At 57.4% G+C, this 16,247-nt stretch overlaps 1 protein-coding gene across 3 annotated transcripts in view; it reads left to right on the forward strand.

Annotated features, from left to right (window-relative positions):
- The window catches only part of Slc9a8 (solute carrier family 9 member A8), a 46,905-nt gene extending 33,473 nt beyond the window's left edge, over window positions 1–13,432 (forward strand). For all 3 annotated transcript variants that reach the window (XM_048349610.1, XM_048349609.1, XM_048349611.1), the window contains 8 exons: window positions 454–592; window positions 1,683–1,788; window positions 4,295–4,411; window positions 6,527–6,609; window positions 8,741–8,852; window positions 10,070–10,290; window positions 11,235–11,381; window positions 11,696–13,432. In XM_048349610.1, the coding sequence (XP_048205567.1) occupies window positions 454–592; window positions 1,683–1,788; window positions 4,295–4,411; window positions 6,527–6,609; window positions 8,741–8,852; window positions 10,070–10,290; window positions 11,235–11,381; window positions 11,696–11,806 (1,036 nt within the window). In that variant the 3' untranslated portion in view covers window positions 11,807–13,432. The remainder of the gene's footprint in view (window positions 1–453; window positions 593–1,682; window positions 1,789–4,294; window positions 4,412–6,526; window positions 6,610–8,740; window positions 8,853–10,069; window positions 10,291–11,234; window positions 11,382–11,695) is intronic.
- The last annotated feature ends 2,815 nt before the right edge of the window (window positions 13,433–16,247 follow it).

Genomic DNA, 16,247 nt, shown 5'->3' on the forward strand with positions numbered 1-16,247 from the left:
CCTCAGTGTGAACAGCCGCTCCGTTCCCACCTGAATTCTTGCCAAAGTCTTCATGTCAGGTTTTCCTGGCAGATTCCCGCAGCCACCCCTGGCCCTCTGGGTGGACCAGCTTGCTGCCTGCTCTCTCCCGCCGCTGCCCCCCTCCTCCCACTCCCACCAGATCCCCTTCCTGGGCTTTAGTGCCTGCGCCGGGCACTGCCCACTGTGCCGTACGAGCGTGGGCCCCCTGCCCTCCTCCCTCAGCCACACGCCACTTCTCCTGCACCCTGTGATGTGGACTCTTCTTCCCCCGAAGCACAGCGCAGTGCCTCAAGGTCCTCCCCCCCCCCCAGGTCCTGGGGCAGCGGCCTCGCCCTCACCTCTGAGGGAATGGAGGAGCAAGAAGGGAGGTTCTAAGTTAATTTCTAAAACTGCCTATAACGTTAGAACTTGTATTTTCTTTTTATTTCCTAGCACAGCTGAAGGTTTAACAAGAAAAAATATGTCAGATGTCAGTGGGTGGCAAACGTTTTTACAAGCCCTCGGCTACTTCCTCAAAATGTTCTTTGGCTCTGCGGCCCTTGGCACTCTCACTGGCTTAATTTCTGCATTAATATCCTTTTTATATGAGGAGCCTGGGGCGGGATGACTCATCCTTCACCGTTCCCTCCCGCTTTCCTCCCATCCCTTCAGGCGACAAGTGCAAGGAACATCTCTATGCTGAGTCTTAGTTGGAGAGAACTCAGCTCAGGGATGTTTAGCTTTAACACAGGAAATGTAGGATACCACACTGGAGGTTTCAGGAATGACTTTGGCCAGGGCTCCTCCCTTCCAGAGAACTGTACTTGTGGCCACAGGGCTTTCCTTCCTGCTATACTGCTCCACTTGCCATATTCAGAAAACTGAAAGCTAATTTTCTTTGAAAATATGAAATGGAAACCATCTTGATCATGTGTTTATGTGGGCCTTGAGAGTAAAGCTCTGTGAAGCTATTGACGCTGATTTTGTTGTTTCTCTGGCCTTGGTTGCTGGGGAAAGTTCACCAGGATGAGGTAGAAAGAGGCTCCAGGCCCTTTGTGCAGGCGCCTGAGCTGCGATCTCAGGACCGGAAGCTCCCTCTGGCTCCAGGCCTGTTTCTCTGCCATCCTCTATATTTCCCATCCGTCCTTGGTCGTTGAGCCGAAAGCCGACTCAGTAGTCAGCTGGCAGCTTCTCCCGTTGTACCGGTACCCAGCATGGCAAAGGAGACGGCTTCTCCCAGTTGAGCATTTCCCTCCATACTTGGCTTTTGCTTCAGTGTGGCCCAGTGCTTGGGGGCTTGAAGCCTGGGTGTGGTCTGTGGGCAGGGTCTGCATGGGCACCGACTCCTCCCGTGGTGGTGACCCTGCTGGAAAGACAGTGGCGAGGCCACTGGTGGAGGAGGGGCAGGCAGGGGCCCGGGGGGTGCCGTCCTCCACGGTGCCCCCAGACCGCCACATCTTCATTTGTCAAGAAGTTCGCTCAGCTGATGTTATTCCCCAAGCACATGCCGTTTTTGTAACAGCCCTGTGTTCACAGGGAAGAAATTCCGTAACGACAGGTTTCATCTCGCCCCTGGCTTGCTCCACATCTTCTCTACTCCTTGTTTGCTGGAAGGCAGCGCTGCGGCTGGTCTGTATGCCCCATCCAGCGCCCCTCTGTCCCTTTTCCTTGACGGCCTTCACGTGCTGAAGCACATTGACCTGAGGAAAACACCCTCCCTGGAGTTCGGCATGATGATCATCTTTGCCTACCTGCCCTACGGCCTGGCAGAGGGGATCTCACTGTCAGGTACGTGACGGCGAGCCCAGGACAAGCCGTGGCTGCGGCCTGACCGGCCTGCTCAGAGAGGTGGGGGTTGGGGTGTCTTCGGCCCCCAGAGGCAGAGGCACTGGGAAGATCCTTCCTTTGCTGGTGAGAAGACTCAGCGGAGTGAGATTACATCACACAAGGTCACGCCGTGTTAGCATGGTGGGGTTCAGTGGACACGGTTACACCTGGCTTTACTTTTTTTTTTGCTTTTGTGCCATTCCTGGAGCTTGAACTTAGGGCCTGCATGTTATCCCTTATCTCTTTTACTCAAGGTACTCTGCCACTTTGAGCCACAGCACCACTTCCACTTTTCTGGTGGTTAATTGGAGATCAAAGTCTCACAGACTTTGCTGCCTGGGCTGGCCTGGAACTGTGATCCTCGGGTCTCAGCTTCCTGAGTAGCTAGGATTATAGGCGTGAGCCACGAGCACTTGGCCACATCTGTGGTTTTTTTGTTTGTTTTTGCTGGTCCTGGGGCTTGAACTCAAGGCCTGGGGCTCTGTCCCTGAGCTTCTGTGTGCTCAAAGCTAGCACCCTACCACTTGAGCCACAGCCTTTTCTGTTTATGTGGTACTGAGGAATGGAACCCAAGGCTTCCTGCGTGCTAGACAAGCACTAAGCCCCATTCCCAGCCCACATCTGTGTTCTTACTAGTGACATTTTATTGACAGGATCTCCCTTTGGGTCTCCTGTCATGTCTGTGCCCTCTCTGTATCCCTTATTGTGGGACGGCAGTGTACTGGACTCATTTTGCCAAACTCCCCCTTTGCCAACTCTGCCCCCTGCTGATGAGCGCCAAGGCTGAGAGCTGAGGGCCCGTGGGCAGGGCCACTCCTCCAGCCCCTCCCGGGGGGATGGGGGCATTTTTTGTGGCAACCGCATGGCTCCGCTTGGGCTGACTTTACAGCAGGGTCAGGACTGGTGAAGGCCCAGAAGCCAGGGCCGGTGAGCGCCGCAGACTCCCTGCCCGCGGGTGGAGTTGGCTTCCAGGCCAGCTGGGTGTTTTCTTTTTGTGGTTTTGCTTTGCAGCGCTGGGGCTCCACCCCACGGCCTCACCCTGGCACGTGCTGGGCATGCGCGCCACCCGAGCCGTGTCCTTGCCCTGCTGTCGCCTTTTGGTGGTAGAGCCTGTGTGCGGCGGCTCCGTGGCTGGGGAGCCTGAGCAGCACGGGAGGTCACTCCCACAGGGGTTTCCTCGAGGAACCTGTGCCCGCCGGAGCCCGCTTGGCGCTCTAAGAGCACGTGAACGGCTCTCCTCCCCGTGACCCCCCCCCCCCAGTCCCTCCGTCCCTCCAGTCACGTGCATCTGGCAGGAAGCGTTGCTGGAGTCTCTGGGGCTGAGTGAGCAGAAATGTGCTCTTTCCGGCCCGCGAGTCCTCTGGCACACAGGCGGCAGGCACCTGCAGCCCTGCTGGTTTTGTAAGCCTTGGCGTGTACAGATAGCTGAACAGCCGGTGTGTGAGTCATTCTGTGATTAATGCCAAGTTAGCCAGTCAGGCCATTGCGCCAGAACGAGAGAAGTGAGGTAAAACGTGGCTTCTACAATTTGACTTTCAGCTTGTACATTTGGGTATCCTATTTGATTTTTTTAAAAAATATCTCAAGTTCCCTACATGGAATGGAGACTCTTGTGCCACTGCCAGACACTGCGCTGCACTCAGGGACAGTGCCCAGGACCCGCGAAAGCAGAACAGAACAACAAAGAAAAAAAGCTCTTGCTCTTTTTTGCCCAGTGCCAGTGTTGGACTGAGATCCTCCCACTTATGTGTCCCACGTATCTGGGATTGCAGCTGGACCACTATGACTGGCTTAGTTGTTGATATAAGGTCTTTTTGCTTGGAGTAACCTTGAACCATGATTCTCTCAGTCTCCTTTTTATTTATTTATTGCTGGTGTTTGGTCTTGAACCCAGGGCCCAGGTGCTGTCACTGAGCATCTTTTGCTGAGAGCTACAACTCTACCACTTAAGCCACAGCACTACTTCTGGCTTTTTCTGAGTAGTTGATTGGAGATAAGAATCTCAAGGACTTGGGCTGGGAATTTGGCCTAGTGGTAAAGTGCTCGCCTTGTATACATGAAGCCCTGGGTTCGATTCCTCAGCCACATATATAGAAAAAGCTGGAAGTGGCGCTGTAGCTCAAGTGGTAGAGTGCTAGCCTTGAGCAAAAAAGAAGAAGCAGCCAGGGACGGTGCTCAGGCCTGAGTTCAAGCCCCAGGACTGACAAAAAAAAAACAAGAATCTCAGGGACTTTCCTGCCTGGGCTAGCTTTGAGCTGCACTTCTCAGACCTCACCCTCCTGAGTAGTTGGGATTTCGGGCGTGAGCCACCAGCACCCGGCTCCCTTTCTTCTTAAACCCCTCCTGCTCCAGGCTCCGGCACTTGTGGGAGCGTCCCGTCCGTGCAGGGGTCACACCTGTGACGCGCGCGGGGTGGCAGGTGTGGTGTCTGCTCAGGCCTCTGCGCGCTGCCTCTCGCCCTCCCCAGGCATCATGGCCATCCTGTTCTCGGGCATCGTGATGTCGCACTACACCCACCACAACCTCTCCCCGGTCACCCAGATCCTCATGCAGCAGACCCTCCGCACCGTGGCCTTCCTGTGCGGTGAGTCCCCTGGGCCCTGCCTGGCAGCAGGCACCGCACTCCCCGCCCCGTGCTCTTCCACTATCCACCTGAAGACCTGCTCACCCAGGACGTCTGCGACACGCTCCTCCAAAACTTTACCCTGGGAAGGATATTGCTGGGGAGTCGGTGAGAAGACACCATAGTAAAGAGGTCGTGGGAAGCCCTGGCTCGCACCTCAGCACAGGAGTCCCGGCATTTCCCACCGTGTCCACAGGCAGTGCCGCCATGGCTGGGTCCTTCCCCTCTCCCTCCTCCCACCTCCCCCTCCTGGACAGGAGGAGCAAGTCCCCTCAGCTGCCCCTGGGCTCCCAGGGACTTGCCTCACTTTGATGAGCCAGGAGGGCAGGGCTGGCTGTGTGGAGAAGAGGCTGAAGACTTCTCGCCACAAAGTGAGAGTAGATGGCAGGCCTCTGCTGCTGGGTATTTCGTCCCAGACACCCATCTCAGAAAGCCCTCACAGTCAAAAGGCCCTAGGCAAAACGTGTGTCAGCCCCTGTTTTGTCCGCATCCAAGGCAGGTTTCCCGTTGGGCAATACTGCTGCGCTCTGGCCTGGGCCTGAAGACAGCAGGCTCTGGCCGGCCGAGGGCACTGGGCCAAATGTAAGAGACGTGCCCTCCCTGACCCGGCTGCCCAGCACGGCCATCTGGCTACATGCCGGGGCGATGCCGCAGCTTGTGGAGGAGAAACCTGAGGGGAAGTGCCGTGTGCCAGAGTGGCCAGCTCAGCCAGGGTCCAGCCGTGTGAGGGTGCAGAATTAGAATCCATGCTGCCCGCCAGAAGCAGGAGCGCACGTGCCCGTGTTATAATGCCCACTCGGAAAGGCCATGCAGCCATTGCTGGATAAGGCCTGCCAAGGGGAGGACGGAGGGGTCTCCAGCTGCGGGCTTGATTTACAGGGTGTGTGGCTGCTGAGCAAACACTGCCAAAATGTTTTAAAGCAGCCTTGCTTGGTTTATGATGTTTAACTTAAAATCTAGGCTCTGTCTTCCTAGCTATTAGGCTATTCTGAGCGACCAGCATCATCGTTTAGGCCAAGTGCCTAAAAATTTATAAGGTGTTTTGTCTAAAATACACAGTGGGGCTGGGGATATGGCCTAGTGGCAAGAGTGCCTGCCTCGGATACACGAGGCCCTAGGTTCGATTCCCCAGCACCACATATACAGAAAACCGCCAGAAGCGGTGCTGTGGCTCAAGCGGCAGAGTGCTAGCCTTGAGCGGGAAGAAGCCAGGGACAGTGCTCAGGCCCTGAGTCCAAGGCCCAGGACTGGCAAAAAAATAAATAAATAAATAAATAAAATAAATAAAAAATAAAATACACAGTGGCGGCTTGTACACTGCAAGTCCACGTTGGGCCCTCCTGGGTGCAGGCCAAGCCAGGAGCTGGAGCTGGGTCTTTCCCTACCAGTCCTGCTGGGCAGAAGCCAGGCTCTAAACGCTGAGGTGGTAGTAACTCGAAGCTAGTCACTTCCTCTGCGCAAGGAAGAAGTGGACAGGAGACTGTCCGCCTCGTGGGCCACTGTGGGCATCCATGCCGGTCACAGTGTTCACACAGTGGACAAGTTCCTCGTTTGTCATCTCTGGCTGGGACAGCATGACCCATTGCATGGGGAATACTGAGGTGCGGGGAAACAGTGGCTGTGTGACAGAGAATCAGAGTACACAGTTTAACCAAAATAGCACTTGTAGAGGTGGGCACAGGAGGCTGAGATCTGAGGATCACAGTTCAAAGCCAGCCTGGGCAGGAAAGTCCATAGACTCTTACCTCCAATTAACCACCAGAAAACTGGAAGTGGCACTGTGACTTAAAGTGGCAGAGCACTCACTAGCCTTGAGCAGAAGAGATCCCTGAGTTCAAGTCCCATGACCAACAAAGAAAGAGAGAGAGAGAGAGAGAGGGAGAGAAAGAAAGAAAGAAAGAAAGAAAGAAAGAAAGAAAGAAAGAAAGAAAAAGAAAGAAAGAAAGAAAGAAAGAAATCTCAGTTGTAGGATTTTCTAGAAAATAAAGAAAAACATGTTGGGTTTTGCTACTAAACAGTGTCGTACTGCTGGAGAAAATGGTTGGGATGAATAACGCATTCTTTGATTTGTTTCAGAAACATGTGTGTTTGCATTTCTTGGCCTGTCCATTTTTAGTTTTCCTCACAAGTTTGAAATTTCCTTTGTCATCTGGTGCATAGTAAGTACATCCCTTGTTTTTGGTTAATTGCTTATTTTTAGATCAATAACCACATAACTCTAGATTCATTTATGTAACTGTTAACAGTTCAACAGCTACATAGACTCCTCTGTTTAAGTTCCTTTTGTTACAAAGTCACAAACAGGCAGCCTGAGCAGCAGAGCATTAGTATAGCAAACTATGTACCACAAAAATGGCCACACATGCCCTAAGGGCAAGGGATGGAATTAATGAGTAAATCTCCTCAAAAGAGGACTTTTTACTGTTTAATTTTCAGTGGCCTTGAATACTATGTCTCCTTTAAAAAGCATAAAAGTTAAAAGGGAAACGAAGTTGGGCCCATGCCTGTAATTCTAGCTACTTAGGCGACTGAGAAGATCTGAGGATTGCAGTTCTTGCAGTTCGGAGCCAGCCTGGGCAGGAAAGCCTGTGAGATTCACATCTCCAGTTAACCCCTCAAAAACTGGAAGTGGTGCTGTGGCTCAGTGGTAGAATGCTAGCCTTGAGTAAAATAGCCCAGGGACAGAGCCCACCAGGCCTTGAGTTCAAGGCCCACGACTGAAGAAAAAAAGGGGTGTGGGGAGAGAAATCAGAAAAAAGAGTGGGAAGTGGAGCTGTGGCTCAAGTAGTACAACACTAGCCTTGAGCAAAAAAGCTCAAGGACGGGGCCTAGGCCCTGAGTTCAAGCCCAGGACCAACACAAAAGCAGAGAGTGCAGATTCCAAGATTGGGAGGGTTGGGGTTTGAGGCCAGCCCCAGTGAAAAGTTAGTGAGACCCCATTTCGGTCAGTAAGCTGGGCATCATGTTGCACACCTGTGAGCTCCTGCATGCTGGAGGCAGGTCTGAGGCCAAACTTCAAGACCTGCCTGAAAAATAACTGAAGCAAATGGGTCTTTGCAGCCAGTCATAATGCAAGTCAGACACAACCCTTAGCATGTGATCGGGATAAAAGCGGTTTGACCACTAGGAGTCACTGTTATCTTAACCTTCCCAGGCACACTGCTGTGCTTGTTACAGCAAAGTCAGTCATGGTAGTGTATGCCTGTAGTTCCAGCACTCAGGAGACTGGGTCTCATGTGTTCTAGGCCTGACTGGCTACATAGCGAGGTTGTGTTTAAAAAGGAAAGATAAAGAATAAACTTAGGGCTGGGAATGTGGCTTGGTGGTAGAATGCTTGCCTAGCATGCATGAAGCCCTGGCTTCCATTCCTTAGTACCACATAAAGAGAAAAAGCTGGAAGTGGTGCTGTGGCTCAAGTAGTAGGGCGCTAGCCTTGAGCATAGAGAGACTCAGGGACAGTGCCCAAGCCCCCAGTTCAAGCCCCAGGACTGACAGAAAGAATCTTAAAGCCTAAAGAATTACATATGTGTCCCAATTGCAAATAAATGAATAAATACTTATGAGAATCCAGCACACTTTATTTTGCTTTCGTGTTGCCTTCTGTTTTTCTGCGCCAGTACTAGGGCTTGAACTCAGGGCCTTGAACTCTCACTGGGCTTTTTTGCTCAAGGCTAACACTCTACCACTTGAGCCACAGCTTCACTTTGGACTTTTTGCTAGTTACATAGAGTCTCAGGAACTTTCCTGCCCAGGCTGGCTTCAAACCTCCATCCTCAGATCTCAACCTCCTGAGTAGCTAGGATGACAGGTGGAGCCCCTGGCTCCCGGTTGCTTTTGTCACCCAGAGGCCCCGTGCATTCTAGGAAGCCCCCGCCCAGCCCCGCAGACAGTGTGTCATTGACACTGAGGCCTCTGGAGACGGCGGGAGCCAAAGCCACGGCAGCCCTGGCAGGTTCCTTTCGCCCAGTTCCCTCCACACCCAGGTAGACGTCCGTCTGCCGCCTGGCCCCGAGGGGTGCCGTCCCTCCGGAGCTCGTCTGGCGGTGGGGTGGGCTCAGTCAGGGCTCAGTCAGCCCCGGCCCGCGCGCGGCCCTGTGGCTCTGGCGCTGCCGGCCCCAACGCGCGCGCCGGGCGCGTCCTCGCGATCGGGAGCTGCTGGCGTGCGTGCGTGCGTGCGTGCGTGCGTGCGTGCGTGCGTGCGTGCGTGCGTGCGTGCGTGCGTGCGTGACCCCGCGGCGGCAGCCCGAGGCCCAGCGAGAAGCACAAAGCTGACTGGGTTTGTGCTCACAGGTGCTTGTCCTGTTTGGCAGAGCGGTCAACATTTTCCCTCTCTCCTACCTGCTGAATTTCTTCCGCGACCATAAAATCACCCCGAAGATGATGTTCATCATGTGGTTCAGCGGTAAGCGAACGCCTCTCGAGTCAGCCGACGGGAGAGCTGGGGTAAAGGCCCCGGCGCGCCCACCTCCACCACCGGCGCACGGGGGCGGAGGACGTGCTCAGGGCCCCTCACTGCGGCCCCGGGGCGGGCGGTGGCCGCTCTGCCTTTGCTTGTGGCAGTGCTGGGTGTGCAGCCCGGGACCTCGTGCTAGAGGGCGAGTGAACACCTACCCCACCTCCGCCCTCCCAGCCCCCATGCACTCACGTGGCTGTTTTTTCCTTCAGCCAGAGTTCTAGCAGTTTCTTGGAATATTTCGGCTGCTGTTCAGACTCTTCTCCACACTTCCAAGCATGAAAATGATTTTATAAAGCTTTGAGATTTGGCTCCTCAAGAACCAGATCCCTACACATCCTTCCATTCATTTTGGGGGAATCCATAGAGTTCTTTGTGCTTTCTTGTGTTATGATTGAAGCATTTTCATATGAGTTAGAATATAGCAACATGCTTCACAATGTTCTTGCGTTTACAGCAAGCTTTACGCCTGTCTTAAGATTGCTTTCAAAAGACGTGGTGTGGCTGGGTGCTGGTGGCTCGCCCCGTAACACTAGCTGCTTAGAACACTAATACCCATGGCGGAGGTACAAAGCCAGAAGAGCCCACGAGGCTCTTATCTCCAATCAACAAGCAAAAAAACCAAGTGAAAGTGTGAGTTCAAGTGGTAGGGCTCTATCCTTGAGCAAAAAAAGCCACGCAAGAGTTTAAGGCCCTGAGTTCAAGCCCTAGTACTAGCATAAAAAATAACTAAGACCTGGTAATAAGAAATTGTGTGTGGGGATGAGAATGTGGCTTAATGGTAGAGTGCTGGCCTAGCGTGCATGAAGCTCTGGGTTTGACTAACCTCAGTACCACAGAAACAGGAAAAAAAAGAAAAAGCCAGAAATAGTACTGTGGCTCAAGTGGTAGAGCACAAAGAGGCTTGGATAGAGCCCAGGCCCTGAGTTCAAGCCCCAGGACCGGGGGAAAAAAAGTCCCAGCAGCACCAAAATAAGCCCAGTATGTTGTGTGAGAACCAGGTAGAGAGGCGCCCGGCTGTAACCCCAGCTCCCCTGCGCTGAAGCACGAGTGCCGCGCAGGGCCAGCCTGGGCCGCGCCCAGCCGTTGATACCAGGGAGCACTGCCGGGGTCTGTGACAGCGTGCCCCCCTCCGCCCCCGCCCCGACCCGCTGCTGTCCCCCCAGGCCTGCGGGGGGCCATCCCCTACGCCCTGAGCCTGCACCTGGACCTGGAGCCCATGGAGAAGCGGCAGCTCATCGGCACCACCACCATCATCATCGTGCTCTTCACCATCCTGCTGCTGGGCGGCAGCACCATGCCGCTCATCCGCCTCATGGACATTGAGGACGCCCGGGCTCGCCGCCGGAGCAAGAAGGATGTCAACCTCAGCAAGACCGAGAAGATGGTCAGTGCCCCGCCTGGGGGGAAGGGCAGGCGCGGGCCCCTGGGGCGCCTGCCGCCTCCTCTCTGCCTGTGCAGCACGGGTGTGGCAGCCTGTGCACCGGCCCCACGGTCCATCTGCGGCAAAGGGCGCTGGGTAGAGGCCGGCGGGCCCCTCCCCCGCCAGGGACCTGGCCTGGAAAGGTCCAGATCCCAGCAGCCCCCGGGCTCGCTCACACTGCCCTGGGGCCTGCGGAGGGCAGGGCAGCTTGCAGTGGCCGGCCGCCAGGGAGGGGGCCTCCCTCGGGACACGGAGGGTGCGGGCCAGGCCTGGAGGGGCCCAGGGCCCAGCTGCAGTGGAGACACTCTCCTTTCCCCACCGCCCACCTCGACTTCCGGCTGCTGGCCTCCCCCCATGCCGGGGCCGCCCCGCCCTTCCCAGTGCCCCTTTGCAGATGGCAGGAATCGTGCATGCGGGTGGAGGCTGGGCCGGAGGGCTGGGCCTCCTCAGCCCCTTAGCTGGCCCCTGCACGGGGATGCCGCGGGGCAGGAGATGGGGGACCCTGAGGCGATCTTGGCTGGACTCTGGGTTTTTCTTGGGTGCTAGCCCTTCTTGCCCCATCCACCAGCTTTCCTACGGGGTCTTGTTGTTAGGTGCTGGTCCTGGTGCTTGAACTCGGGGCCTGGGTGCTGTCCCTGAGCTTTTGTCCTTTAGGGTAATACTCTAGCCATTTGAGCCACAGCTCCATTTCCTGCTTTAATTAATTAATTAGAGTCTCGTGAACTTTCCCACCTGGGCTGGCTTTGAACCCCTATCCTCAGATCTCAGCCTCCGACAGGTGTTCTTACGTCAGAGCGGGCCGCGGGCTGCTGGGCATCTCCCAGCAGCAGGGGCATTGGTTAAAAACGGCTGGTGCTGACGCTGCAGGGGAGCAGCAGCTGAGAGTTGGGGGCCTTCCTGTCGCCCAGGGCAACACGGTGGAGTCCGAGCACCTCTCGGAGCTCACGGAGGAGGAGTACGAAGCGCACTACATCAGGCGGCAGGACCTCAAGGGCTTCATGTGGCTGGACGCCAAGTACCTGAACCCCTTCTTCACGCGGCGGCTGACCCAGGAGGTGGGACAGGCCAGAGGGCCCTGGCCTCCCTGTCCCAGGACCTGAGTGGCCGGGGGGAGCAGGCTGCGGGAGGCTTGCGGGGGCCACCAGTGCACCCTCCAGCCACGCAGGAGACCCAGCGCTAGCTCACTTGACAGCTGGGGAAACTGAGGCACAAGAAGGGGCTGTGTTCCCCAAGGTTTTGGGGGAAAATTGAAGCAATAGGTCTGTTCCAGAGGCTGCATGCCCTCTACCCCCCTGGCCCTCCCGTGTGCCCCCAGGGGCCCGGTCCTTCCTGCCCCCTCTCCGTGACCTTGCGCCGTGTGTCCCCCCAGGACCTGCACCGCGGGCGCATCCAGATGAAGAGCCTCACCAACAAGTGGTACGAGGAGGTGCGCCAGGGCCCCTCGGGCTCGGAGGACGACGACGAGCAGGAGCTGTTCTGACGGCCCGAGGGCGAGGCCTCCGGGGTGCGGGCCTGCCTCCCGCAGCTTCTCTGGGATGGAAGGCAGGGGAGCGGAAGGTGGCTGCAGCCCTTGTGGAAGGTTCCAGGCCTTTGGAGGTAGCCGGTTCAGAAATGCCTGTCAGCTCCACACTCCTCGCCGAGGCGGCCCACTAAGTGGCTGACCACAGCCCCAGGTAAATGTCCCCCCACTTCTGCCTGCTGGGGGCAAGCCCGGGAGTGCCAGGCCACCCCATCCTGAGCTGCAGGCATGGCCGCCACTCTGACCCAGCGGCAGGACCCAGAGACCGTGGCAACATCACGCGCCCTCAGCGGTATCCCCGCTCCCCCCACTCCCGACGGGCCTCGCTCCACCCAGAGTCCGCCTCCCCCCAGCTGCAGGGACGCCAGTGTGGGGTGCCGGCGCCCCCTGGTGGGCGAGGTGAGCAGTACGGGGTCCTGCACTGTGCCCGCGTGAGTCACGGCTCCCTGTCCCCAGTGCCTCTGCCCTTCCTCACGGGCCAGCCGGAGGCCCCGGTCCAGGCTGCGGTGTCGCCTGCTGCTCTCCTGCCCGCCCCGTCCCCCTTCAGGACTCCGTCCCCGTCTCCCTCTTCCATTCCTGCCGTCTTGGGTCCCGTCAGCCCTCCAAGCCGGGTCGCAGCCCCTCAAGACGCCGGGCAGGAGCAGAGCAGGGATTCCACACCTGGGACACACGTGGACGTGGCCTTGAGTCACACCCACGCACGCACGCGTAGAGGTGGTGACTGCGTCTGGCAGGGGCGGTTGTGGCTGGGCCGGGGGCCCGCACCATGGAGCGCCCACCCGAGTCTCCAGGGCCCCAGTTGCCCACCCAGCCCTGTGCGCGGGGAAGGCTGGTGAACGGGGAGTTAGTCGTCCACCCGTGTCCCCAGCCCAGCGGCCGGATGCGGCCTCCTGAGCGCTGGGGGCCGTGTTCCCGCGGGCCCCACGCTGGCGGGGTCCCGGGCCTGGAGCTGCCCTCGGTGCCATGCGACGGTGCCGCGCGCACCTGGACCTGCCACAGACGAAGACCTTCAGGCGGGAAGCCAGCCGCTCCTCCCGGTGCTGGGCGCCCGCCGCGAGCGCCCCCGCGCTGCTGGACAGCACCCAGCGGGCCACGCCCGGCGTCTGAAGCACGAGGCTCCTCCTGGGCTCTTGACGGTTCCGGGGCGGGACATAGCTCGGTGCCAGGGGCAGACGGGCACCCCTCTCCCTGGCTCCGCCGCTCTGGGTCACCGTGCTGCGTCCCCCTGCGCAGCCGGCCTGGCCTGGGCGGAGGTGGCAGTGGGGGCTCAAAGAGGCCACCACGGTGTGCATGAGGGGGAAGCACCGATGGGGTGTCCCCTGCACGCCCCCCCCAGTCCACCTCCTCCTAGTCTTCTGTTCTCTACCCACCTCCCCTGTGATTTGTGCAGCCCTGGGGGCCTGCGCCCCCTGCAGGCCAGGAGAGGCCTCAGGCCTCCTCTCCAGCCCCCCTGGCTGCCCCGCGGGAGGGGGGGGGGGCCGGCCTCCTCCTGCCCCTGCTTGTCTTGTCGTCTTTAAGCATTTAGAAGTGGTTGGAGAAGTCAAATCACTGGCTATTTATTTAGAATAAAGATGCTGCTCCATCAGAGCTGGTCTCCACCATGTCAGCTAGCTTGGCAGACACCGGCTTTCCCCTCCAGATGCCACTGGGGCCCTGCCTGCCCATCCTTTCTCGGCCAGCAGCAGCGGGCTCCGTGCGGTGCCAGGCGTGGGGCCTGGGACTGCTCGGGACAGTGGGGCGGCGCCAGCCTGGCACTCGAGCTGAGCCCGCTGTCTCGCAGTGGCAGTTCCGGTGCCCACGCTGTCTTCAGGTAGGCCGTAGGGAGATGGGACCGGGCGTCGGGCTGCGTAAGGTCCCAGCTGAAGGAACCCAGGAGGCGGCAAGAGCTGAGTCTCCTGCTGCCCACCCCGCCACGGCCCAGGCAGGAGGGGCAGAAGACGCCCGGGAGCCAACAGGACCTGGCCATCCCCCAGCTGCCAGCCACAGGCAGCAACCACTACAGGGGGCTGGGCTCCAAGGACCATTTCTCCCCCATCATGGAACCTGCAAGTGTGGGGACACGTGGGAGCCGACTGGGCCTCCGTGTGGGGCCCTGGCACGTAGCAGAGCTCCAGGCTGCTGTGCCCCCCCGGGGGGCGGGGGAGGAGGGAGTGGCTCGCTAATCAGATGGGGGTGGGTCCCGGCTAGCCCAGGACACCAGCCCGGGCCAGTCATGCACAGACCCCCCGGGGAGTGAGGGGAGCAGGCTGGAGAAGAAATCACCCTAGAGGCCAAAGGCTAACGGGAGGCCAGGAGGGCCACAGAAATCCACTGCACAGGCTCAAGATGTCCAGGTTTGGGGTTTTGTCCCTAAAGTAGGAATGTGTCCTTGCTCGCTTGAAAAGCATCTACATAGCCTTGATGACTTGTAACGCCTAAAATATTTGCTGCTGACCCCGCCCTCAAGAGGTTTCTGAGCTGTCTCCACAGCACATCCAGCGGGCACGGGGAAGTGTGGAGTTCTGGCCTGCCCAGGACGCAGCCCAGAGGAATAGAATAGCTGGAAACACACCCTCGTGGTCATGGTCAAACCTCCATAAGGCTGCCAGGAACATTCAATGGGGGAGTCTCTCCAGCAAACAGGGCTGGGAGAACGACATCGCCATGCAGAAGGTGGAGTTAGACCCCTACTTTATGCCACATACAAAATGTAGGGCCTAGCTGGGTGCTGGGGGCTCACGCCTGTAAGGTCAAAAACTAGAAAACAGCTGGGCGCCCATGGCTCACACCTGGAATCCCAGCTACTCAGGAGGCTGAGGTCTGAGAATTCCAGTTCAAAGCCAGCCAGGGCAGGAAAGTCTCTGTGAGACTCAGCTCCAATTAACCACTCAAAAACTGGAAGTGAGGCTGTGGCTCAAGTGGTAGAGCACTGGCCTTGAGCAAAAGAAAACTCAGGGCCAGTACCCAGGCCCTGAGTTCAAGCCCCAGGACTGGGCAAAAAAGAAAAAATAAATATCAAAGAGCCAGGCATCAGTGGTTCATGCCTGTAATCCTACCTACTCAGGAGCTGAGCTCTAAAGATCACAGTTCAAAGCCAGCCAGGGCAGGAAAGTTTGTGAGACATCTCCAGTAAGCTACTTAGAAAAGGCTGGGAGCGGTGCTGTGACTCAAGTGGTAGAGTGCTAACCTTGAGCACAGAGAGCCTCAGGGACAGCGCCCAGGGTCTGAGTTCAAGCCCCAGGACGCAAGAAAACAAAACAACAGGATTCCATTACCAAGGAGAAAAGGTGACTGGAGTTTGGGGCGCGACTCTGTGTGTGCCTCTACTCCCACACTCCATGGCAAGTGGGCAGAACACGGTGCCACGGCCTGACCCTTGGAGCTGGCATCAGGACTAATTCTGTACAGCTGGCGCCCCTGGTGATGGTTAAATACATCTGTCATTTCCATACACAAAGGAAGCCATCTGCTCCGTCCCCACATCCTCTGGATGGCTGGGCCGGGCTGGTGTCTGGGGAACCTTGAGGCACCCACTATTCCTGTCAGCTGATGGCAGCGGACAGCAATGCCAGCATGGGGCCCTGGGCCCCTGCTTAGCCCAGTGCGTGATCCACACACACCATCTCCTCCCGTGGCTGCGTGGCCTGCCTCAGGACCCGTCCAGCGAGGTTTCTGGGACTGGTGCAGAAAAGCAGGTCTGCTAGAACCACGGCACTTTTCTCACCCTTAACACTTCTGTTTTGCTTTTGTGTGTGAGAGACTGGGGCTTGAACTCAGGGCCTGGGCACTGTCTCTGAGCTTCTTTTGCTCAACACCAGCACTCTACCACAGTGCCACTTCCTGTTTTCTGGTGGCTCATTAGAAATAAGTCTCACGGACTTTCCAGCCCAGGCTGGCTCTGAACTGTGATCCTTAGATCCCAGCCTCCTGAGTAGCTAGGATTACAGCCACCAGCCCCTGGCTAATATTTATCATTTTCAAAATAGGGATTGAGGGCTGGGGATATAGCCTAGTAGTGGCAAGAGTGCCTGCCTCGGATACACGAGGCCCTAGGTTCGATTCCCCAGCACCACATATACAGAAAACGGCCAGAAGCGGCACTGTGGCTCAAGTGGCAGAGTGCTAGCCTTGAGCGGGAAGAAGCCAGGGACAGTGCTCAGGCCCTGAGTCCAAGGCCCAGGACTGGCCAAAAAAAAAAAATAGGGATTGAACTGCCTTGTGCCTGCCACCAAAGCAATGCTCTAACAGCTGGCTTTCAAAGGCAATCTCTCAGCTGCACGGGGAGAAGCTAAGTACGGGCTGAGGCTCCCACAGCAGCAGGGCCAGGGCGGGGCCGGGCTCAAGGCAGGGCTCCCGGGGAAGTTGGAGATGGAAGGTGTTAGAAATGGAATTTTCAATGGATCAAAATCTAGTTCTGCTGCCG

This window comes from Perognathus longimembris, chromosome 6 (assembly GCF_023159225.1).
Source record: "Perognathus longimembris pacificus isolate PPM17 chromosome 6, ASM2315922v1, whole genome shotgun sequence".
NCBI classification, from domain to species: domain Eukaryota; kingdom Metazoa; phylum Chordata; class Mammalia; order Rodentia; family Heteromyidae; genus Perognathus; species Perognathus longimembris.